Source organism: Squalius cephalus (genome assembly GCF_949319135.1).
Source record: "Squalius cephalus genome assembly, chromosome: 23".
NCBI classification, from domain to species: Eukaryota; Metazoa; Chordata; class Actinopteri; order Cypriniformes; family Leuciscidae; genus Squalius; species Squalius cephalus.
Window position 1 is genome coordinate 29,493,515 of NC_137144.1, and position 21,989 is coordinate 29,515,503.

Here is a 21,989-nt window from a genome sequence, read left to right on the forward strand (position 1 = left end):
CTAACACATATCATTAATAGTTCATTAGATCAAGGGATATTCCCTAGTTCTTGGAAACCAGCGGTTGTGGTTCCAATATTTAAGGGAGGCGACACTCGCTTACCTTGTAATTATAGGCCCATCAGTGTCCTACCTACAATATCAAAAGTTTTTGAAAAACTAGTGGCCAAACAAATTATTGATCATCTTAATAATAGTCCTTTCCAATTACATCCGATGCAATTTGGTTTTAGGGCAAATCACTCAACAGAAACTGCAATATGTTACTTTACAGAAAAGGTAAAAGCATTAATGGATAAAGGTGGAATGGTAGGAGCTGTATTTCTTGATTTACAGAAAGCATTTGATACTCTAAACCATAATAACCTTTTGCATAAACTGTATGATTTTAATTTTTCTATACATTTTGCAAATTTAATCAAATCTTACCTTTCTTCCCATTCTCAATTAGTAAAAATTGATCATTTTAAATCAAATTTATTAGACCTATCAACTGGTGTTCCACAAGGGTCCATACTGGGCCCAATTCTTTTTAGCTTGTATATTAATGATTTACCTAAGGAGTGTGAACAATGTAATATTCTAATGTATGCTGACGATACAGTGATTTTTACACATGGTAAAAATGCAGAAGAGGTTGCAAAAAATCAATCAATCAACATTTATTTATATAGCACTTTACAACAACCTACAGGTATCCAAAGTGCTTTACATCAAGGGATAAAAACAACACAAAACAACTTAGAATAATAAAAAATCAGCTCCGACAACAAAATGTCACACCACTACTGGGTATTGAATGCCATTCTAAACAGGTATGTTTTAAGTTTAGACCTAAAGGTAGTTTCCTCTGTAATTATACGAATGTCCGGCGGTAATTTGTTCCAGAGTCTTGGTGCAGCAACTCCGAACGCCTGATCACCCCACCGTTTATATCGTGACCTTGGCACTTCTAAAACCAATTGATTAGAAGACCGCAACACTCTGCCATGGTCACGCACGGTTAAAATCTCAGCTAAATACTCAGGTGCCAGGCCATTTAAGGCTTTAAAAACAAACAGTAAAATCTTAAACTCTATTCTAAAATAGAATAGAGTAAAATAGAATAGAATAAAATAGCTCTGCTACCAAAACCGACCTCCGTAGACTACAGCGGATAGTTCGGACTGCTGAGCGAATCACTGGCACTACCCTTCCCACACTCAAAGAACTGTACTCATCCAGAGTGAGTAAAAGGGCTCGCAAAATCACTCTGGACCCGTCACACCCAGCACACTTTCTGTTTGAACTGTTACCGTCTGGTCGACGCTACAGAGCACCGAGCACAAAAACAACCAGACACAGGAAAAGTTTCTTTCCCCAGGCCATCTACCTCATGAACACTTAAATGTTCCCCTACTGTGGAACAAACATGTGCAATACTTCCCTCCGACATTTCATTATAGCACCTTATAACTTTACTTTATATATATTTATAATTTATAATCTTTTATTTTAATTTTTTTATTTATACCTATGTTACTTGTCACTTGTCTTGTCACTTTATATTGTATGTGTACTGGAAGCTACTGTCACCAAGACAAATTCCTTGTATGCGCAAGCATACTTGGCAATAAAGCTCTTTCTGATTCTGATTCTGATTCTAAAACGCACAGGAAGCCAATGAAGAGTAAAAAGGACGGGCATGATATGTGCCCGCCTAGATGTGTTTGTTAAAAACCTAGCAGCCGCATTTTGCACAAGTTGAAGACGAGCTATGGAGGTTTGCTTCAAACCAACATAGAGAGCATTACAATAGTCCAGCCTCGAACTAATAAAAGCATGAATTGCCTTTTCTAGATCATGCCTGTTAAGAAAAGGCTTAACTTTAGCCAGAAGACGAAGCTGGAAGAAGCTCATTCTTACAACATTTGTGATTTGTTTGTCAAAATATAAGTTACAATCGAAAGTAACCCCCAAGTTTTTAACAGCTGGCTTCAGGAATGATGCCATGGTTCCTAAACTAACCGATGGACCATTAGGGGAGTTACTAAAAATTATGCACTCCGTTTTAGCTTCGTTTAAGCTAAGAAAGTTTTGTGACAGCCACAGCTTGATATCCTTAATACAGTCCAGAAGGGAGTCTAACACCATATTATCTTTCGATTGCATAGGGAAATAAATTTGCAGATCATCTGCATAACAGTGAAAAGACAGGTTGTGCTTTCCTATAATTGCCCCTAATGGAAGCATATATAAGGAAAACAGGATTGGTCCCAGAATTGAACCCTGGGGTACCCCACAAGAGAGTGGAGCAGCTGACGAAGAGCAGTCACCTATCATAACAGAGAAACTCCTATTTGCCAGATAGGAGCTAAACCATTTAAGTGCTGAACCTCGAATGCCTACACATTCATCAAGGCGAGAGAGGAGAACTGCGTGGTCCACCGTATCAAACGCCGCTGTGAGGTCTAAAAGCACCAAAACAGCTGGATTACCGGCATCTACAGACAGGGCGATATCATTATGTACTCTCAGTAAAGCAGACTCGGTACTATGGCGTGATCTGAAACCAGACTGAAACTTTTCAAGCACAGAGTTCTGTTGCAAAAAGGCTTGTAACTGTAAAGAAACAACTTTTTCCAAAACTTTTGACAGAAACGGCAGATGAGAGACAGGTCTAAAATTGGACAACACTGTAGGGTCAAGATTTGGCTTCTTAAGTAGGGGCCTGACCACAGCATGTTTAAATGCAGCCGGGACAGAACCTACACTAAGACACAGATTAAAAAAGTGAGTAGACTTGGCCCAATGGTGCTATTAAAAACGTCCTTCACTATCCTGGCTGGGACAATGTCTGAAGGACAAAAAGTTGGCTTCAAATGTTGTACTATATCAGAGAGCTGCGTCAGAGAAACTGGTTTAAATTCCTCCAGCATTGCAGAGCGCCCAGGGACACCAGATACAAGCACGTCAAAATTAGCCCCGCAGTTTTGCCTTACAGATGCTACTTTGTCAGTAAAATAACAAAGAAATTTCTCACATGTAGTAATAGAAACCTCAGTCGGATCAGCGGTGCATGGATTTACAACAGAGTTTATAGTATTAAATAACACTCTAGGTTCATTGCAACTGTTAGCAATGATCGAAGAGAGATGTTGCATTTTTGCCACCTTCACAGCCTTCTGATATGCGGCAACACTGTCCCTTAATAAACCCAGAGAGACATGTAAATTGTCTTTCTTCCACCTTCGTTCAGCTTGTCTACATTGTTGCCTAAGGGCCCTTGTGGTGTCATTTAGCCAGGGATCGACCTTAGGTTTAATAGATTTGTTCCGAACAGGGGCAATAGCATCTAGGATTTCAATACTTGTTGAATGGAAAACTGAAAGAACATCATCTGGGGAAGAGGAGGAGACTAGTCCATTCATTGCATAAAACTGTGAGCTCACGAATGCAGACGCAAACTCTCCAGGTGAAGAGGAGGTGATGCAACGGCGCCTAGCAACTGATGAGATGCGGTTGTTAGCAGGTGGAGAAACACTGATCTCAAACCTAATGGGGAAGTGATCTGAGATACCAGTTTCTGATATATCTTCAAGTGAAACTGAAAGCCCATATGAGATTATGAGGTCCAATGTGTGGCCGTGATGATGTGTCGACCCTTCCACCCATTGGGTTAGGCCAAAAGAGTTCAGCAGTGTTTTAAAATCAATAGCAAGTGAGTTTGAGGGACAACATACGTGGATATTGAAGTCCCCACACACAAGGAGCTTATCGTATTTAGGAACAACATCAGCTAAAAACTCAGAAAAATCGCAAATAAAATTCTTATTCAGTTTTGGTGGGCGATAAATAACTGCACACAACACAGGAGTATCCAGTACAGCTACAAACAGCTGAAGTTCAAAACTGTTATAGCAGAGTGCAGGTAATAACCTGCAACTGTACTCATCTTTGAAGATTGTGGCCAGCCCACCACCTCGACCTGACACTCGCGGGGAGTTGAGGAAAGAACAGCTAGGGGGGAGGAGCTCCGAGAATGCGCTGTCATCACCTGGTTTCAGCCAGGTTTCCGTCAACAACAGAAAGTCCAGAGCATTCGTCGTAAAAAAGTCATTCAATATAAACGTCTTATTTGTAAGTGATCTAATATTGATCAGCGCCATGTGAATTGAGCGACTTATAGATTGTTGTTGGGGCGCGCGACTAAGCGAGCGTAGATTCCCCTGTACGCATCCTCGCTTGGAGCGCTTCCTGTTCCAGCAACGGAGAGATGTGAACTCGGTCGCGGCGTCCGGCACAATCGCCCGAAGCCACCGGTAGCTGTGCACTGGATATTGTCGCAGATTGCAGCCGACGGACCCGGCGGAGAAACTGCCATCAGGACGAGCCAGATCGCAGGTGAAAGATGTTGCCAGGTACGTTCTGAGCCTGACACGTACTCCGCTTCTCCTTCCGCGTCTCCTGCGGCGATTCCTGTGGGGTAGCAAGCAGGGCTGACGCTGTAGAAAAGCCGGTATTGAAGACAGGAAAGGCGGCGGTGTATCTGACTGATTGTTTGATCCATAGATCGGCACTTTCTCCGCAGTTTTACATAAACTTAAGAAAGTCAGGCGGTCATACACCAGCAGCGATGACACATTTCGAGAGACAAGCAGTAAAAACAGGAAAATCAGTGATAAATTCAACAGAGATAAGCGGCAAGCCACACACAACGGCGCCATCTTGTTAATTTAGTGACATCTGACAAAAAGTTAACAGACGTTATGGTAAAAGTTACATCCTGGCTAAATCAGAGTTTTCTGAGGTTAAATGTGTCAAAAACAGTCTGTATGTTCTTTTCTAAAGGACATAGGCCTGATACAAAGCAGGACATTTTTATTTCAGGAGAAAGATTACAGGTCGTTTCAGAATGTAAATATCTAGGGGTACATCTGGACTCCTGTCTTGGTTTTAAAACTCACATAAAAAAAGTTTGCAAAAAGATTAAATTTAACTTGGTTAACTTTAGGTTTATTAGAAATTGTTTATCAAATGAGGCAGCAAAGATATATTTCCACTTCATGATTCTTTCTCATGTCACATATTGTTTGACAAGTTGGTCAAATACACATTCTATAGTCCTAAAACCATTAGAATCACTATACAAACAAGTACTTAAAATTTTAGATAAAAAACAATTCAGCTTTCATCATTGTCACATTTTAAATAAGTATAACTTGTTTAACTGGGAAATTCTAATCAATTTTAAAAATGTTTGTTTAGTTTATAAGATCATGCATGGTTTGGCTCCTCCTCCTTTGGCTGATTTTATTAAATTTAAATCTGTTGAAAACAGAATTACAAGAGGAGCAATTAGAGCGGATTGTATAATTCCACGTAGGAAAACATCGTTTGGCCAAGCTGTTTTCTCATACAGAGCTTCACATCAGTGGAATACTGTACCTCACTCAATTAGAGAGTGCTCAACATTTAACTCTTTTAAGCTTAATCTTAAGAAATGGCTTCTTCATAACCAACAATGTGAACATTAATGCTGCTCCTCTATTATTATTATTATTATTAATCTTATTATTAATTTTATTATAAACCTAATCAGTCATATTTAACTCATAACAATTTTTTCTATTGTGTGTATATTGTCTTTTTTGTATAATGTTCTTAATTGTATTTTATAGAGGTGTTTACAAGTTCTAGATTTATGATTGTTGTAGTGTATTGTTGTAATGTTTAACCTTTTTTCTTTTTTATAGTTTAGAGCCTAATAACATCTGGCAAAGGGACAACCAATGAAAACTAGCCTTCGGGCTAATTTGGGTACATTTACATTTATGAATGTTAATTAATGTACACTGTCCCTTTTCTAAATAAATAAATAAAAAATAATTAAAAAATAATAAAAAAATGTTAGTTGATACTTTAACTAATGTTAACACATAAAACCTTATTGTAAAGTGTTACCGGGAAAAAACTTTAACTTAACTATAACTACAAACTATAGTATTTCCAGTCTTTACTAAAACAAATAAAGCCAATGAGTCTCACCCCAGTTTCTCCAGTTTACACTGAGGATCTGCCAGTAGAGCTGAAAGCTGCTTCACTCCTGAATCTCCAAAGTCATTCTCACTCAGGTCCAGCTCTCTCAGAGACAGGTTTGATCTCAGAGCTGAACTCAGAACAGCACAACCTTGGTTACTGATATGACCTCTGTCACTGATATCACAAGATCTCAACCTGTGAGTGTGAGATAAGCATGTGTTAATGTCCCGTGAGAATCAAGATTCAAGTAATTATTAAGCTCTAATCTACAATAATGAGAATCAGGCAAGTCGGATTAAGTTCACATCAAACAAACTGTTTATCCAAATCGTCATTAAAACTCTTTTGTCTCTGTTGACATGTTGCTTTGATATAATGAACAAAGTGAATAAGTCTATCTGTACTTCATGAAATTAGGGGTCAGCAAGTTTTTTTGTCATTAAGTGCCTTTTTTGTTTTTTTTTCTAGTTAATCGCTGGACACACACATTCTTCCTGCCTTATATCACATGTACACATTTATAATTATATAAATATATTGTATACAATTATTTTTAAAGGTTCAAGTGTAATAGAAAAATCAACTAAATCTCGAACTTTCTTATTTGATTAGTAACACAAGACTGACTATTATTTCTGAAGCAATATTTGATGAAATGTTTAAAGTTACGTTTATTTTAAAAACAGTGTTGCAGTATGGCCGTACTGAACCCCACCACATGCATTATTGCTGTAGTTTGCACATTTCCTGATTTGTGTGTGGAATGTGAAGGACTTTGTATTCCTAGTTAAAAATCTCCAACATTGATATCAGTAATTTATTTAGCTTTGAAAGCTCCAGCAGATCACACTGTCCTTCACTCAATCCCACAGAGTGACTGAAGCGAATCAGACTTGTGTGATTCACACTTTAAGTACAGCTCTGCAACCTTGATCTGTGTCAGTTTCAGCGGCTCATGATGTGCAGCGCTCGTGCAAACGGTTAGTCAGTGTTTCCCAATCCTGGAGCCCCAACACTGTCCATGCTTCTCTAATCTGACACCCATCTGAGGCCTTTGAGTCTTTACTAATGAGTCGATCAGGTGTGTTTGATTTATGAGACATCAAAACTGCTGAGGGAACTCCAGGACCAGGATTGGGGAACACTCCCGGAACTGCTCGCTTCTGCTGACTAACAGGTTAATTCACACACTATAATGATGATGACGATACTTTTTATTTATATTGCGCTGAGCGCTAAATAGTATTTATAGCTCACAAGTTAAGTTAGGATGCATGTCTATGAGAAAAGATTAACTCTAAATGTATATCTAACTGAATACAGTTCTCTCACTATTCCTCATATGTCAGTGATTAACCCTCTGTGTGCTGATATTGGCATGTGTGCCACAGGTTGCCGACCCCGAGCTCTAAATAAGATATTTTTTTTATTCCATCTAGACCAGACAGGCTCTTAATTACTCAACTCACCCCAGTTTCTGTAGTTTACACCGAGGATCTGCCAGTAGAGCTGAAATCTGATCCATTCTTGAATATGCCAAGTTATTCCCACTCAGGTCCAGCTCTCTCAGAGACAGGTTTGATCTCAGAGCTGAACTCAGAACAGCATAATCTCCATCACTGATATAACAAGATCTCAACCTGTGTTTGTGAAGAAAGGTAGAAAAATGTTTCTCCATCTTCATGTGTATCTGACAAAAGAGAAACTTTCAAAGAAAATAACCTACTTATAACGAACAGGTTCACTCCGTCTTCATTCAAACAAATATATAAAATAAAGCCAGTGACACTCACCCCAATTTCTCCAGTTTACACTGAGGATCTGCCAGTAGATCTGAAAGCTGCTTCACTCCCAATTCATCAAAGTTATTCTCACTCAGGTCCAGTTCTCTCAGATGAGACGGGTTTGATCTCAGAGCTGAACTCAGAACAGTATAACCTCTGTCACTGATATTACAAGATCTCAACCTGTTTTCAGTGAATAAAGTGATAAGACAATGACAAACTTACTCAGAGAGCAAAGTGTGTGTGTGCTAAACTGCCAAGATATAATCATTCACACAATATAGTGTCAGTGTTCAAATAGGTAACACTGGCATTACTGCTGGTTGGATGCTAGCTGCTATGAAAAAAATAAAATAAATTTGAACTAAAAATTTTAATTACATTGAAAAAATAAAGCAAATACAATGTTTCATTTACATACTTAAAGGACTTATTCAACCAAACATAAAAGAAAACATGAGCAGTGAGGTGTCAAGGTAGTGCCTGTGTGGAAATATCAATGAACTGCTCGTGTCTCTACTTGTGTCCTTAAAGAGGCTACATGCGATTTTCTGAAATTTAAACTCGCGACTGACACCTGTGGCCAAAAAACGGAACTGCTCTTCCTTTCTGCTCGCTCTCGTACGTGCACACTTCACAAGTCATCCGCTGCAAAGAAGTCAACATTGTTTACAGAGGTAAGAACAGTCAAATACATATATTGTTTGAGAAACTAAGTTTGTTTGCTGACTAGCGGTGGTGGCAGAGTGATCTGAAACGTTTAACATGAACGCGCTTGACGTCACATCCGCAGACAGCGCGCGAAAAATCCGACCCGACAGAAAATAGGAAAAATAGGATACAGGCTTATAGGTGCATCCACTGTGAGCTGACAAGGTATCAGTATGCTCATCAGGAGATGTTTGAGTCATAAATGGTCAAATAAAAAGGCTATTGTTACGTTTATTTTGGGGAAAAAGTTACATGTAGCCTCTTTAAACCAAATCAGCAGTTCAATCAGAAACAGCTGTTAAATAATACAAACAAAGAGTAAATAAAACCTACATATATTCATGATATTTTATTTAGCTTTCAAATGCAATTTGGACGCTATAATTATGACTGAACTGGCTGAGTTAACAAAAGTGCAATCAAGCATTCTGCGTTAGTTCAGGAGGTCTCGTGGTCAAGCTCAGCTATCACCTGTCCAACACAGCCCATATCAGCTGATCGACTCCTATGCACTCAACTGGCAGCTCTCAAACAGAGCGTCTTACTCAAACACAGCTTCAGTGTGCCTGATCGGCTGTTTCTGCTGCAGATCACCGTGATCAGGAGCTAATTAAAAAAGACGATTTCAGCATCATCTCATTAGGATTGTGCAATCAGGGATTTAGAGAGAGGAATTCGTTCCCCACATGGATTTCACCTCAGATTCATTCAAGGTTTATTTTTTATGTTATATCAAGTGTACAGTTGTACAGTGTCATTGATTGCATCTTGAATAAATATTTACATGTTCTGTATCACTCTGTGTTGTGTTTCCTTTTTCTGTTTAGACGAGAACTGAGCCTTTAAATCTCCTTTGTAAAAGCTTTATAAGGCAGAACTAGTCCTCTCTTTAGCTGAGCTCACAAAAATAGTTCACTGACCACTACTGAATGTTTTATAACTACCTGAATTAATCATGAACTACAGTAGAAATACATGTTAATAAAGCATTTATTCACACACTGAGTAACTATTACTACATGTCTAAATAATAAGATGTATAAATGTACATTTAAATTGTTTATTAATCATTTACTTACACTTTCTTTAAATGATCTTATGAACAACTAACAACTCCTAAATAACTGGATTTTAAATGATGTTACTGTTAATTTAGATATGATAAACTGATCATTAAAAAAAGTATGAAAATAAAATTATTAAACACATTATAGATTTGCTTATAAATCAAGAATAAAGCATTTATAGCTGTATTTATAAAATGCTTAATGTCTATTAATGCTTTCTAAATTATAAATGAACTATTTACTAATGCTTAAATAATGATTCATAACATGAAGTTATTATAAAGTGTTACCCAAAATTATTTTGATAACTTTTTAACGGTTTAAAAACCATTGCATAATTACAGCGGTTTTAAGTTTTTTTATATTACAGTTCCACCAAGTGGCAAATAGCCACAATTATTTTTGCATGACCACAGAACTAGCTCTTACATAAGTATAACACGTTTGGTGAATATATCTAATTGAGTTCAAGAGTTCTAGCCATTTTAGTGAAAGTTTTAACTTCCCATTGCGAACGTGAATCACAGATAGAAATTCTTTTAAAAACTTTTTTTCCATGAATGTCTCTAGATGGTGCATGCCGAGTTTTGAGTGAATCAGACAAACGGCCTATGAGGAGTTCGAAAAAATATATTTTTCAGAAAATCCAAGATGGCAGAAAAAAACGGCATACCAGAAATGAAATCAGATAAATAATGTTTTCATATCTCCTGACCACTAGGTGGTACTGTGCCAAAACTGGACAGGTAGCCTCAGTTCATGGTTGTCATAACACACACCAAGTTTGGTCAGAATACACTAAAGCGTTACTGAGATATACCTTCACGTTTATTTTGGCGTGCTCTTCATCAGATTCTTTTGCGAGTTACCCGAGAACGGTTTGACAAATGAACTTGAATTTTATTATATCTGTGAGATAATTTTCATAACTTTGCTGCAAGCGGTTCTAACGGCTGCCATAGACTCCCAGAGCGGAAGAAGAAGAAACAGAAGAAGAATAACAACGCCAACGGATACAATTAGTACATACACATCTTCAGTGCTTGGCCCACAATTACAATAGGGTTTCAGCATTTCATTCTTGAACCCCTATAAGTGCATTGAACAGTGATAGATTGTGTTATTTTGTATTAACAAATATGCACAACACCACTCACCCCAGTTTCTCCAGTTTACACTGAGGATGTTCCAGTAGATCTGAAAGCTGCATCACTCCTGAATCTGTAAAGTTATTCTTACTCAGGTCCAGCTCTCTCAGAGACGGGTTTGATCTCAGAGCTGAACTCAGATCAGCACAACCTCTATCACTGATATTACAAGATCTCAACCTGTGAGTGCGAGAAATACAAATATGGTGAAGTCAGAATACAATGAGAACCAGGTAATTATTAAAAACAATTGTTGAAAGGTATTTTAGAGACATAAGTTCACTAAATCTTTCATTTGAAAGTCACGTGTCTAGTATCTGTAAAACCGCATTTTTCCATCTTAAAAATATATCTAAATTACGTCATATGCTCTCATTGACAAATGCGGAACAATTAGTCCATGTGTTCATGACCTCAAGGCTAGATTATTGTAATGCTCTACTGGGTGGTTGCCCTGCACGCTTAATAAACAAACTACAGCTGGTCCAAAACGCAGCAGCTCGAGTTCTTACCAGAACCAGGAAGTATGACCATATTAGCCCAGTTCTGTCAAAACTGCATTGGCTCCCTATTAAACATCATATAAATTTTAAAATATTGCTGATTACTTACAAAGCACTAAATGGTTTAGCTCCGCAGTACTTGAGCGAGCTCTTAACGCATTATAGTCCTTCACGTCTATTGCGATCTCAAAATTCTGGCCAGTTGATAATAGATCCTTCTCCTATTTAGCACCAAAACTTTGGAACAGTCTTCCTACCATTGTCCAGGAAGCAGATACACTCTGTCAGTTCAAAGCCAGATTAAAGACACATCTCTTTGACCTAGCATTCACATAACACATTATAAACTTCTATAATTCAATGTTAGGCTGCATAGATTAGGTCAGTCGGAACCGGGAACACTTCCCATAAATCTTGTTGTACTCATTACATCATAAGAAGAATGGCATCAACGCTAATTTTAGTGTCTGTGTTTATCCCGAAGTTTTCCCGCAGCCTGCCGTATCCAGGCCGTATCCAGATCTGATGAAGGACCTTCGCCTGGACCCGATGACAACGCAGTGCTGAAGTGCCAACTAGTCTCTCCCTATGGAGGATCCCACTACCACTATACAGATAAAGTGTTGTCGGGAAAATTCGGTTCGCGTATCTAACCCGGAGTGATATAATTCTGTATCAAAATGTTAAGGCCAGACAAGTAGTTTTTTAAGGCTTGGTTTGTAGGGAATTACAAACCTGCGCACATATATTCAAACGCGCATACCAATAGACTGAACTCGTAATACGCATGTGCACGCCATCTGCGTTCTCACAGGTTTCACGTTAAAAGTCTGTGTAGAGTTTCCTGTTAAAACGGTGTCGTGTTAGAGGCCCCTAAGTTAATAACTAATGATCGTTGTGACGGAAGCGAATCAATCAAATTAACTTTAGCTGGAAAATTCAAAAACTGATATAAAGCCAAAACAATCTCTGTTACTTTAAACTATCCTTGTATCTCTGTAAAGCCGCTTTGGAACAATCTACATTGTTAAAAGCATATAAATGAAGATGACTTGACTTGACTTGACTTAAATATGAAGTGGTCAATTTCATGTTTCAAACATTAGTAAAAATAAATTGTTATGGCTATAATTTTTTTAAACGTATTTGTTCTGAATTTTCTGATTTGAATGGTGAGGTGTTTTGACTGTAAATATATATATATGCAGATTTACACTCTCAGACAAGTTTTCAGCAGATGCTATCCTCTCCAGTGGAATTAAAAAACAAAAATGCAAACATATGTATCCATATTCCTAATATACTCAGCCAAAAATAAATGTCCTCTCACTTTCAACTGCTTTTAATCCCAGCAAATTTCTTATTATGTGTAAATATTTGAATGAACATTCAACAACTGAGACAGTTTTACAGACATCTGACGAACAGAAATGGAAAAATGAGTTCCTGAACTGGTATTTAAACCAGTATATCATTTCATACTAGTATTACCATATACCATTGCAAGCTTAGTGACCCCCACTCACAACCATTGCCCTTCCACTTTTTACCTTTTTGTTGTTTTTCACAGCAAAATATAAACAACAAAAGTATTCCTTGTGAAAAATTCATGAACAAAAACAATACCACTCACCCCAGTTTCTCCAGTTTACACTGAGAATGTTCCAGTAGAGCTGAAAGCTGCTTCATTTCTGATTCTGTAATGATGTTCTCACTCAGGTCCAGCTCTCTCAGATGAGACGGGTTTGATCTCAGAGCTGAACTCAGAACAGCACAACCTCCATCACTGATATCACAAGATCTCATCCTGTGAGTGCGAAGAAAACACGTTAAATACAAATGTCTACAAAATTATAAAAGAAAAATTACTTGTTAACAAGAACTCAGATCAGCACAAGCTTTGACACCAATTCCACACTGATATTGTCACGGTTCATGAATTCGCTGTCTCTTCCTTGTCTCGTGTGATTGTGTGTAGTGTGTGTGATTAGTGTGGGTGTGTCCTCTGATTACCGCTGATCATCAGCACCAGCTGATTCCACTCTACTCACCTATATATTCTCAGTGACTGGTGTCTTGTGTTGTCAGATCGTTGTGGTGTTTACCGGTGTTGGTTCCTGTCCTGTTTGGCATCCTCTCGTGATCATCGTTCCAGTTTGGATTTGTCTCTTCGTGTCATTAGGTTCCAGCCGTCATCATTGACTTCTCACTCATCTGCCATCCACCACCAGCCCGGTTGCCCATCGAGGTCCCTGCGTCACTCTCCTGCCCTGTGTGTCGTGTTTGAGTAAACCTGACCTTCACTGTTTATTTATAATAAACATCTTTTACCTGCATCTTGCTTCCTCTCGCGTTCATGACAGAACGATCTGACCAGATCATGGAGGCAGCAGGTGGTCCCACGATCAGCCTTGACGAATTCATCGCTCACAGTATCACTCGGATGGACACTCAGGAAGAGAGCATCGCGAACACAGGGCGGGCAGTACAAGCTTTAGTGATGCAGGTGTCCGAGCTCACACAACAACTCCAACATCTGAGGAGTCCAACTGCGCCGCCCACACCGCCACTTCAGCCCACACCACCGGAGTCGCTCTTCCAGTCGGAACATCGTCTACCAGTACCGTAGGCGTATTCAGGAGAACCCAGTTTCTGCAGAGTGTTCTTGACCAGGTGCTCCATGCATTTCTCACTGCAACCCCGAACCTTCAACAAGGACAGCGGCGTTGTGGGGAACGGTGGTGTGGGAGAACCAGGATTCATGCTGCGCCTCGTTTCAGGCACTCGGTGAGAAGATGAGGCGTGTGTTTGACTGCTCGATGGCAGGAAGAGAGGCGGCCAGGGTTCTCACCGACCTGCAACAAGGAGATCACTCCGTGTCTGACTACTCAATCGAATTCCGCACGCTGGCGGCTGAGTGCCAATGGAACGAGGAGGCGCAGTGGGACATGTTCCTGCGTGGGCTGGCTGACCGTGTCCAAAAGGAAATCTTTAAATGGGCTCATTGAACTGGCTCTAAGAGTGCATGGCTCTCTAGGATGGAACATCGCGTTCTTCCAAATCGACTACCTGGAGGCACTGAAAGCCCACGGGTCAGCGGCGGGGACACGGTCAGCCCCGTCTTTGATCATGAGCCCATGCAGGTGGGTAGAGCTTGGCTTTCCCGGTAGGAGAAGGAAAGGCGGTGGTCCCAGGGACTCTGCCTTTACTGTGGGGGAGCGGACCACTTCCTACACTCCGCCGAGAAGACCTCATCATCGTCATCATCCATGATCCTCCTGGTAAGACTGAGATGGGCAGCCGGCACACACGACTGCCAAGCTTTACTGGACTCAGGAGCAGAGGGCAACTTTATGGACCATAAGCTCGCTTATGACTTCACATTCCTATCACCTCACTTACTCATAACATATCCATCGATGCCCTCAATGGTCAAAAACTCCCCAATATTTCACTCACCACTAGGGATGGGAACGACACGGGATTTGGGAAATCGACTGTCGAGGCCCATGTGTCGACTTTTTGTCGGATTGTCGGCCTTTTTTTTCTTTTTTTTTTAAAGAGCAGCAGCAATGCGGAGGGTGGAAAATATTCTACATTGTTGTACTAGTTTATTCTAGTCTCAAAAACATGGCTCTAGTGTCAAATTTTGACCATTGAAGCGGTAATAATAAAAACGAGAGAGAGAGTAGGCTAATTTAAAATGTTTATTCAACAGCCTTACAAACACATAAGACGTAGGCTACTTTTTGCCGTTCGGAATTTACAGAAATAAAACGGCCTGTCCATTAGTTAATTAGCTCTGTGCATGTAGCCTAAACAAGATAGTTTTCCGAATGAAAAAAATAACACTCTATATTATCATTATATAACTTTAACATGCTTATCAAACGTGAAAATAAGCAACAGTTAAAATTGAAAACAGCGTGCCCATTTTTTTTTTAAACCACAGAAAAGGAGGCAGCATAATACCATCAACTCAACATAACAAATCAGCAGTGAAAATAAAATATACCAATAGGTATCTTACCATTTAGGCCTAATTTTTGTTTAAGAACAGAAGCATATCCACATGTTTGGGTAGAAGGCGACTGCGGAGTCTACTCACGACCAGTCCCGCGGCTGAAAACACACTTTCCGCTGGCACAGATGTGGCGGGGATGCAGAGGTAGGCTTTCGCTAGACGGCTCAGGTTTTATTTCATTATGGGAAAAGTGGCACTTTATGATGTGTATTTGAATAGGAAATGTAATAAATTAAAAGCCAAAAAAAAAATGCAATTTGGAAATCCCACAAGCCCCGCCCCCTCGACATGTCGACACTCTATTTTTTTTGTCGAGTGGAGCATGTGTCGAATGTCGGTCGTTTTGTCGAGAAAAAGTCCCATCCCTACTCACCACCAGACCCATAACACTCACCACATCAGGCAACCATACGGAAACTCTGTCATTCCTCCGCGTGGACTCACCTCTGGCACCCGTAGTTCTTGGTCACCCCTGGCTCACACAACACAACATTTCCGCATGAAGTGCTCAGTGCTATGAGTCTTGTCTTTTGTCTGCTTGTCCGTCTGTACATGTTTCTGTGTTTCAGGAGGAGGCAGTGGATTTATCTAATGTGCCTGTTGTGTACCTCGACCTGAAGGAGGTGTTCAGTAAGTCCCGTGCTGCTTCTCTTCCTCCGCACCGTCCCTACGACTGTGCCATAAATTTACTTCCAGGTAAGTCTCTGCCTAAGGGCAAGTTACATTCGCTTTGTGTTCCAGAAAGGGAGGCCATGGAGAAATATATTTCTGATTCTCTAGCAACGGGGTTCATCCGGCCTTCCTCTTCTCCTGCGGGGAAGATTTACACTCTTCTCCTCTTCTTTTTTGTGGGCAAGAAGGATGGTTCTCTGCGACCTTGTATTGATTATGGGGGGGTTGAACAACATCACGGTAAAGAATACTTATCCTTTGCCGTTGATGTCTTCAGCCTTCAAGAGGTTGCAGGGAGCATCAGTCTTTACAAAATTGGATTTACGGAATGCCTATCATTTGGTCCGCATCAGAAAGGGGGATGAATGGAAGACCGCAAATAACATCCCCAGGGGGCACTTTGAATATTTGGTCATGCCTTTTGGTCTGTCAAACTCCCCAGCGGTCTTCCAGTCACTCGTCAACGACGTGCTGCGACATATGGTAAATCAGTTCATATATGTCTACCTGGACGACATATTGATTTTTTCATCTTCTCTCCAGGAACACGTGCAGCACGTCCGACAAGTACTTCAAAGGTTGATAGAGAATGGGCTTTTTGTCAAGGCGGAGAAATGCGATTTTCATGCACAGTCTGTTTCTTTTCTAGGATACATCATCTCGTCTGAGGGAGTACGTATGGACCCTGATAAGGTTAAGGCTGTGGTAGATTGGACAAGTCCAGATTCCCGTGTCCAGTGACTGGTGTCTTGTGTTGTCAGATCGTTGTGGTGTGTACCGGTGTTGGTTCCTGTCCTGTTTGGCATCCTCTCGTGATCATCGTTCCAGTTTGGATTTGCCTCTTCGTGTCTTCGGTTCCTGTCGTCATCATTGCAATGGGCTTTATGCACAGCTGCACTACTTCCTGGTCAGGCACACCTGGATTAATCAGTTTGTCCAATAATGTCAGACAGGAAACAAAGGACCTGCCTGAAGTTCAGGAAGTAGTGTAGCTTTGCATAAAGCCCATTCTGGATTACGGACTTCTCACTCATCTGCCATCCACCACCAGCCCGGTTGCCCATCAAGGTCCCTGCGTCACTCTCCTGCCCTGTGTGTCGTGTTTGTGTAGACCTGACCTTCACTGTTTATTTATAATAAACATCTTTTACCTGCATCTTGCTTCCTCTCGCGTTCATGATAGATATATCCTGCATTCAGGTGTTAACAAAAATGTATTCCCTGCACCCCCAAATAGGTATCCCTATACTTATACAGGGCTGGAAATAAATTAGTTTTGCGGAGGGACGCTGTTCCGGTGAACGGTTGCATGTATTCCGGTGTTTTGTGATTGGCCGGAATACATGCAACCAATGCTTTTCTATTGTCTCCATTAACTCATCCTTACAGAACCTTCGACTGACATATACTGACGGATACCAAATGCGTATTATAGGCTTTCAATATGGCTGATAAAACTAAATAAGAGCAATGTTTAAACACTGAATTAAAAATGTTCCTGCTGGGCTACAGTATGTAATCAATCAATTTCAAACATTTAGACAGTTAAAGGAAAGTTACTATTTTATGCATTACACAGCTCATATGCATTTACTCACTCATGTTCAACAGATGTTTTGACGGCTGGTCGAAGCTTCAGTTTCTCTGATCGATGATATTTAATCTCATCCAGCTTCTCTTCTGGGTTCAGCAACACACTCATCAGGGCTGAAGACTCATCAGGAGAGAGTCTGAGTCCAGATTTCAGCTGTGTCTTTATCTCCTGGATTAGATAACGGTCATCCAGCTCTTTCAAACAGTCGAACAGGAGACTGCATTCGACTGCATTTTCTGAAGAGGAATTCATGATCATTGTTTTGATGTGTTGAATTATTTCTTGACTGGATGAAGAGCTTCTTCTCTGTATCAGGAGGTCGGACTCCAGTCTGAAACCCAGTAAGAAGCAGAAGAAGAGATCCATCTGTTTCTGTAAAGCGATGTTCATCACTTTCTGGAGTGAATCGTATTTTGTGAAGCTCTTCTCTCCGAGCTCAAGCTTCAGACGGGAGAGATCTCTGAGCTGGAGTGGGTTTCCTCCATTAATGACATCAGTCGCATACAAACCTGCCAGAAACTCCTGTGTTCGGTGATTCATGAAACAGAAGGACTTTCTTTTTTCATCTATCACTTGTATGATTGATGAGCTTGCTTTAACACGTTCAGCACTGAGTTCATAATCTTCATCACAGAAGAGAGAGTTGGCCTTTACCAACAGGTCAAACGCTATTTTCCCCAGAGCGATGATGGTCTCTCTTCTCTCTGGATTCAGTTCAGTCTGAGCTAACAGGAGTTTGCTGTACATCTGAGTGAGAGTCTTGGGGAAATCTGAACCGACTGTACTGATGATTTCCTCTGGAATCGCTGCGATGATTCTGCAGTAATCTGGTGAATAACACATGCTGTTGATGCGTGGAGATTTCTGGATATGACTAATGACTTTATTGGCCATCCTGTGATCACTGATGCTCTTTCTGAAATACTCCTCCTTCTGTTCATCATTAAAGCCCTGGATCTCTGTCACACGATCTAAAAACCTCGCAGGAATCTGATTGGCTGCTGCCGGTCTGCTGGTGATCCAGATCTGAGTGTTTGGAAGCAGATTTCCCATCATGAGGTTTGTCAGTAGATCAGAGACTGAGGCTGGTTTGATTGGATCTGTAATCTTCTTTGTGGTTTGGAAATCTAGAGGAACTTTAAACTCATTTAGTCCATCAAAGATCAGCATGATCCTAGACTCAGGATTTAGATGTTCAGTGTTTTCACAGCATCGCTGCAGAAGCTCCATGAAGCTACACTCCTTCACCGTCTCTCTGATAATGTTCAGCTTCTGGAAAGGGATCAGAAATATATATTCGATGTCATGGTTTGATTTCTCTTCAGCCCAGTCCAGGATGAACTTCTGCACAGTCACAGTTTTGCCAATGCCAGCTTCACCCTTCATCAAAACGGTCCTGGTTTCGAAAATGTTGTTGCTTATTATTTCTTTTTTATTATTGATGTGAGAATCTGGTTCCTCTGTGATGTGCCGCTCAATGAAGACATCATTCAGTAGTTGTCTTCGACCAGGTGATATTTCTTCACTCAGATACCGAAACTCCTCCATCAGTCTCAGTTTGAATGTCTCTGATACTACAGAGACACAAACACAGTTCAGCTCACATGCTTTTCATTTATCACATTTACATCAGTAACATTATCTAGTCTATATAAAGAACTTAAAACACTTAACATTGAACTAGAAGTCACTTCTGTGCTACTAGAGTTTGGATAAAAGGCTGGAACAGATGAGAGCAGCCAACATATTTAAAGGAATGATCCATGTTCAAAGCTGTATTACCTTCTTCTGTGAAACATGAAGACATTTAGAAAAATAACAAAAAAAATGCAATGCAATGAGTCAAAGTGGTTTGATATTGTTTGGTTCCCAGTGCTCTTCAAAATATCGTCTTCTGTGTTCTACAGAAGAATGTAAGTCATACAGGTTTGGCATGGGTGAGTTAATGATGACAGAATGATAATTTTGGGGTGTACATTCTCTTTAAGCTCTACTGACAGTATTTGTGGCATAATGTGAAGCCACAAGACTTAAACATCCAAGGTATCAACATAGTGCCATAGACCTTGTCTGTGCAAAGTTATATCATTTACATTTATTCATTTAGCTGACGCTTTTATCCAAAGCGACTTACAATTGCTATATATATCAGAGGTCGCACGCAACTGGAGCAACTAGGGGTTAAGTGTCTTGCTCAGGGACACATTGGTGTCTCACAGTGGATTCGAACCCGGGTCTCTCACACCAAAGGCATGTGTCTTATCCATTGCGCCACCACAACCCCCCATATCCAATCTATCAACTAATGTAAGGCAGTCAACTAAAGTAGCAGCAAACTAACCGACTGGATTTGTGTCTGTAACATAAGTTTATTCACCTAGAACACTAGTGTCACCCAAAAAATTGAATTCTTATGAAAAAGAGGCACATACTCTGAAAAGATTTATGAGGTCCTGGAGACCAACAACTCTCGGAGGTAGTATAAGGGATCGACTGACCCTCTCCTTTAAAGTCAATGCCTGCAACACACACAAATACAACTCTTGTTGTTATTCACAGACCACCACAATTCAACAAAGTGTTTAAAAAAAACAATTATGGGCAGGACAAATATTTGACTCACCAGTAATCAAACTGCCCTTTCCCTAGAGGAAATATTTGATAATAATTAACAACCAAGATAAGAAGTTACCGTTTACTCATTCTCATAAAGCTTCTCATGTATTTTTTCTTCAGCTGATAAATGATCATCATACCTCTGTGACAACTTCAGTAACGTCACTGTATACGGTGTAGTTGAGTTTCCCCAGCGCTGCACATCTGATCTCATACTCAGCTTCTTCTCTCAGATCAGTCAGAGTAACTGTGAGTTGATCCTTCAGCACAAGTTTAGATCTCCAGACTTTATCCTGCTTACGTTTGTACAGTATTCTGAGCTCCACTGTTTCAGGACATGATGGAGGAACCTTCAGAACCACACTATTATCTTTGACCTCTTCAGTGACTGGACAGGCTGGTTTGGATGGAGGAATGAAGCAAACAGCTTCATCACATTCACTTTCATACAACAGAATGCAGGAACCTGGATTATTCTTCATTTCCTTTGAGGACACAATGAATTTGGCTGGTTTACGGTCTTTTGAATCGATCAATTTCTTTAAAATCTTCAAGTTACTCCTCAGTGTCTTTTGGATCTCAGGAGTGAGCCAAGACTTCTGCTCTGGATCAGGGCTGTTCTCATTTTTTCCTTTTGTTAAAGGATTCAGATTGGCCTTTTGTTGAAGAAGCAGCACGTCTGAGCAGTTCAGAGATGTGAATGTGTAACAGACCAGATTTCCAACTTCCAGATCCATCGAAATCAGATCTATGTTGTATTCTACCTGTGCACCAGCATTCTTCAGCTGTCTGAGCATTAGTTTTACAACATCAGACTCCCTTTCTCTCTCTTTCAGCCATTCTGCCAGGTCTCGTCCTCTGAATGGAGATTCATCATGTTCTTGTAGAAGATCATTCAGGTCAGTTTCCTTCTTCCCCTCACGGATGTTTGGCAGCAGAGAGCCGAGTTTCTCCATGATTCTCAGTTTGTACATGTCGCAGTTTTGCTTCATTTGCAGGATTTTATCATGAAATGCAGCAAAAGTCGAGGCAGGCGAGTCTTCCAGAAGATCACTGCATCTCATCTCAGTTGTATTTAAACTCTCAATCACTGATTCAATCGCCATGATTAGATCCATGCTGATGTCCTTCTGAAGCTTGGAAGCTTTTGAGAGAAGTTTGTCTAGAGGAAAAAGCCAAACTCTCAGAGGAACCGCCAGCTCTTTCTTTTCTCCCAGCAGGTTTGGAAGATCAGGGAAAACCTTCAACGCATCTTCAAAAGAGGTCGGGTTAGACGGTAACTTGAAGTCACCATAAAACGTGCAAGTGAATTTTTGGACTGCGTTCTTCTGAGCATCATTCATCTTCAGACTGATGTTTGCATCTACTGAAATTAGTTTGAGCTTCTCAAAGGCCACTTTTGCTTCTCCTTCTACTGTCTTTATTTCCTCATCTGAGGAAACTTCTCTATCAAACACAAAGCAGGCGTCTGCTCCATACAGCACTGCTGTCACCACGTGTGTCGCTGCATCATTATCAAACACATTGTGAGGAACTATATTTTCAGGTGCCAAGTGGTTCATGGTCAGTTCTTCAACCCTGCTGGTTGAATGATAATGAAGCGACAGTCTTTGCTGTTTGAAAGACTTCTTGGTGTCGTTGAGATATTTGGCTACTCCAGTGACATTGACGAGTCCACCTAAAACACTCAGTTTCAGAGAGCCGTCAATGTTCAGTAAGCTTGATTTGTCTTTAATGGAGTCTGAAGCTGTGACTTTGAAATTTGTGTTAATTTGGGGACGGACTCGTAGACTCTGCTGTAGCTTTTCTTGATCCCACAGTGTGATTCCTGCAAAAGTATAAAGTGTTT

General features: G+C 40.3%; 1 protein-coding gene across 1 annotated transcript in view; it reads right to left on the minus strand.

Moving 5' to 3' along the window:
* Positions 1-21,989, minus strand: part of LOC307151520 (uncharacterized protein) — a 47,262-nt gene that overhangs the window by 17,787 nt on the left and 7,486 nt on the right. Inside the window, exons 4-12 of the mRNA XM_079859606.1 lie at positions 20,281-21,968; positions 20,148-20,169; positions 19,957-20,043; positions 17,529-19,098; positions 12,868-13,041; positions 10,741-10,911; positions 7,815-7,988; positions 7,491-7,661; positions 6,028-6,216 (exon numbers count right to left, since the gene is read on the minus strand). Coding sequence (XP_079715732.1) covers positions 6,028-6,216; positions 7,491-7,661; positions 7,815-7,988; positions 10,741-10,911; positions 12,868-13,041; positions 17,529-19,098; positions 19,957-20,043; positions 20,148-20,169; positions 20,281-21,968 — 4,246 coding nt within the window. The remainder of the gene's footprint in view (positions 1-6,027; positions 6,217-7,490; positions 7,662-7,814; positions 7,989-10,740; positions 10,912-12,867; positions 13,042-17,528; positions 19,099-19,956; positions 20,044-20,147; positions 20,170-20,280; positions 21,969-21,989) is intronic.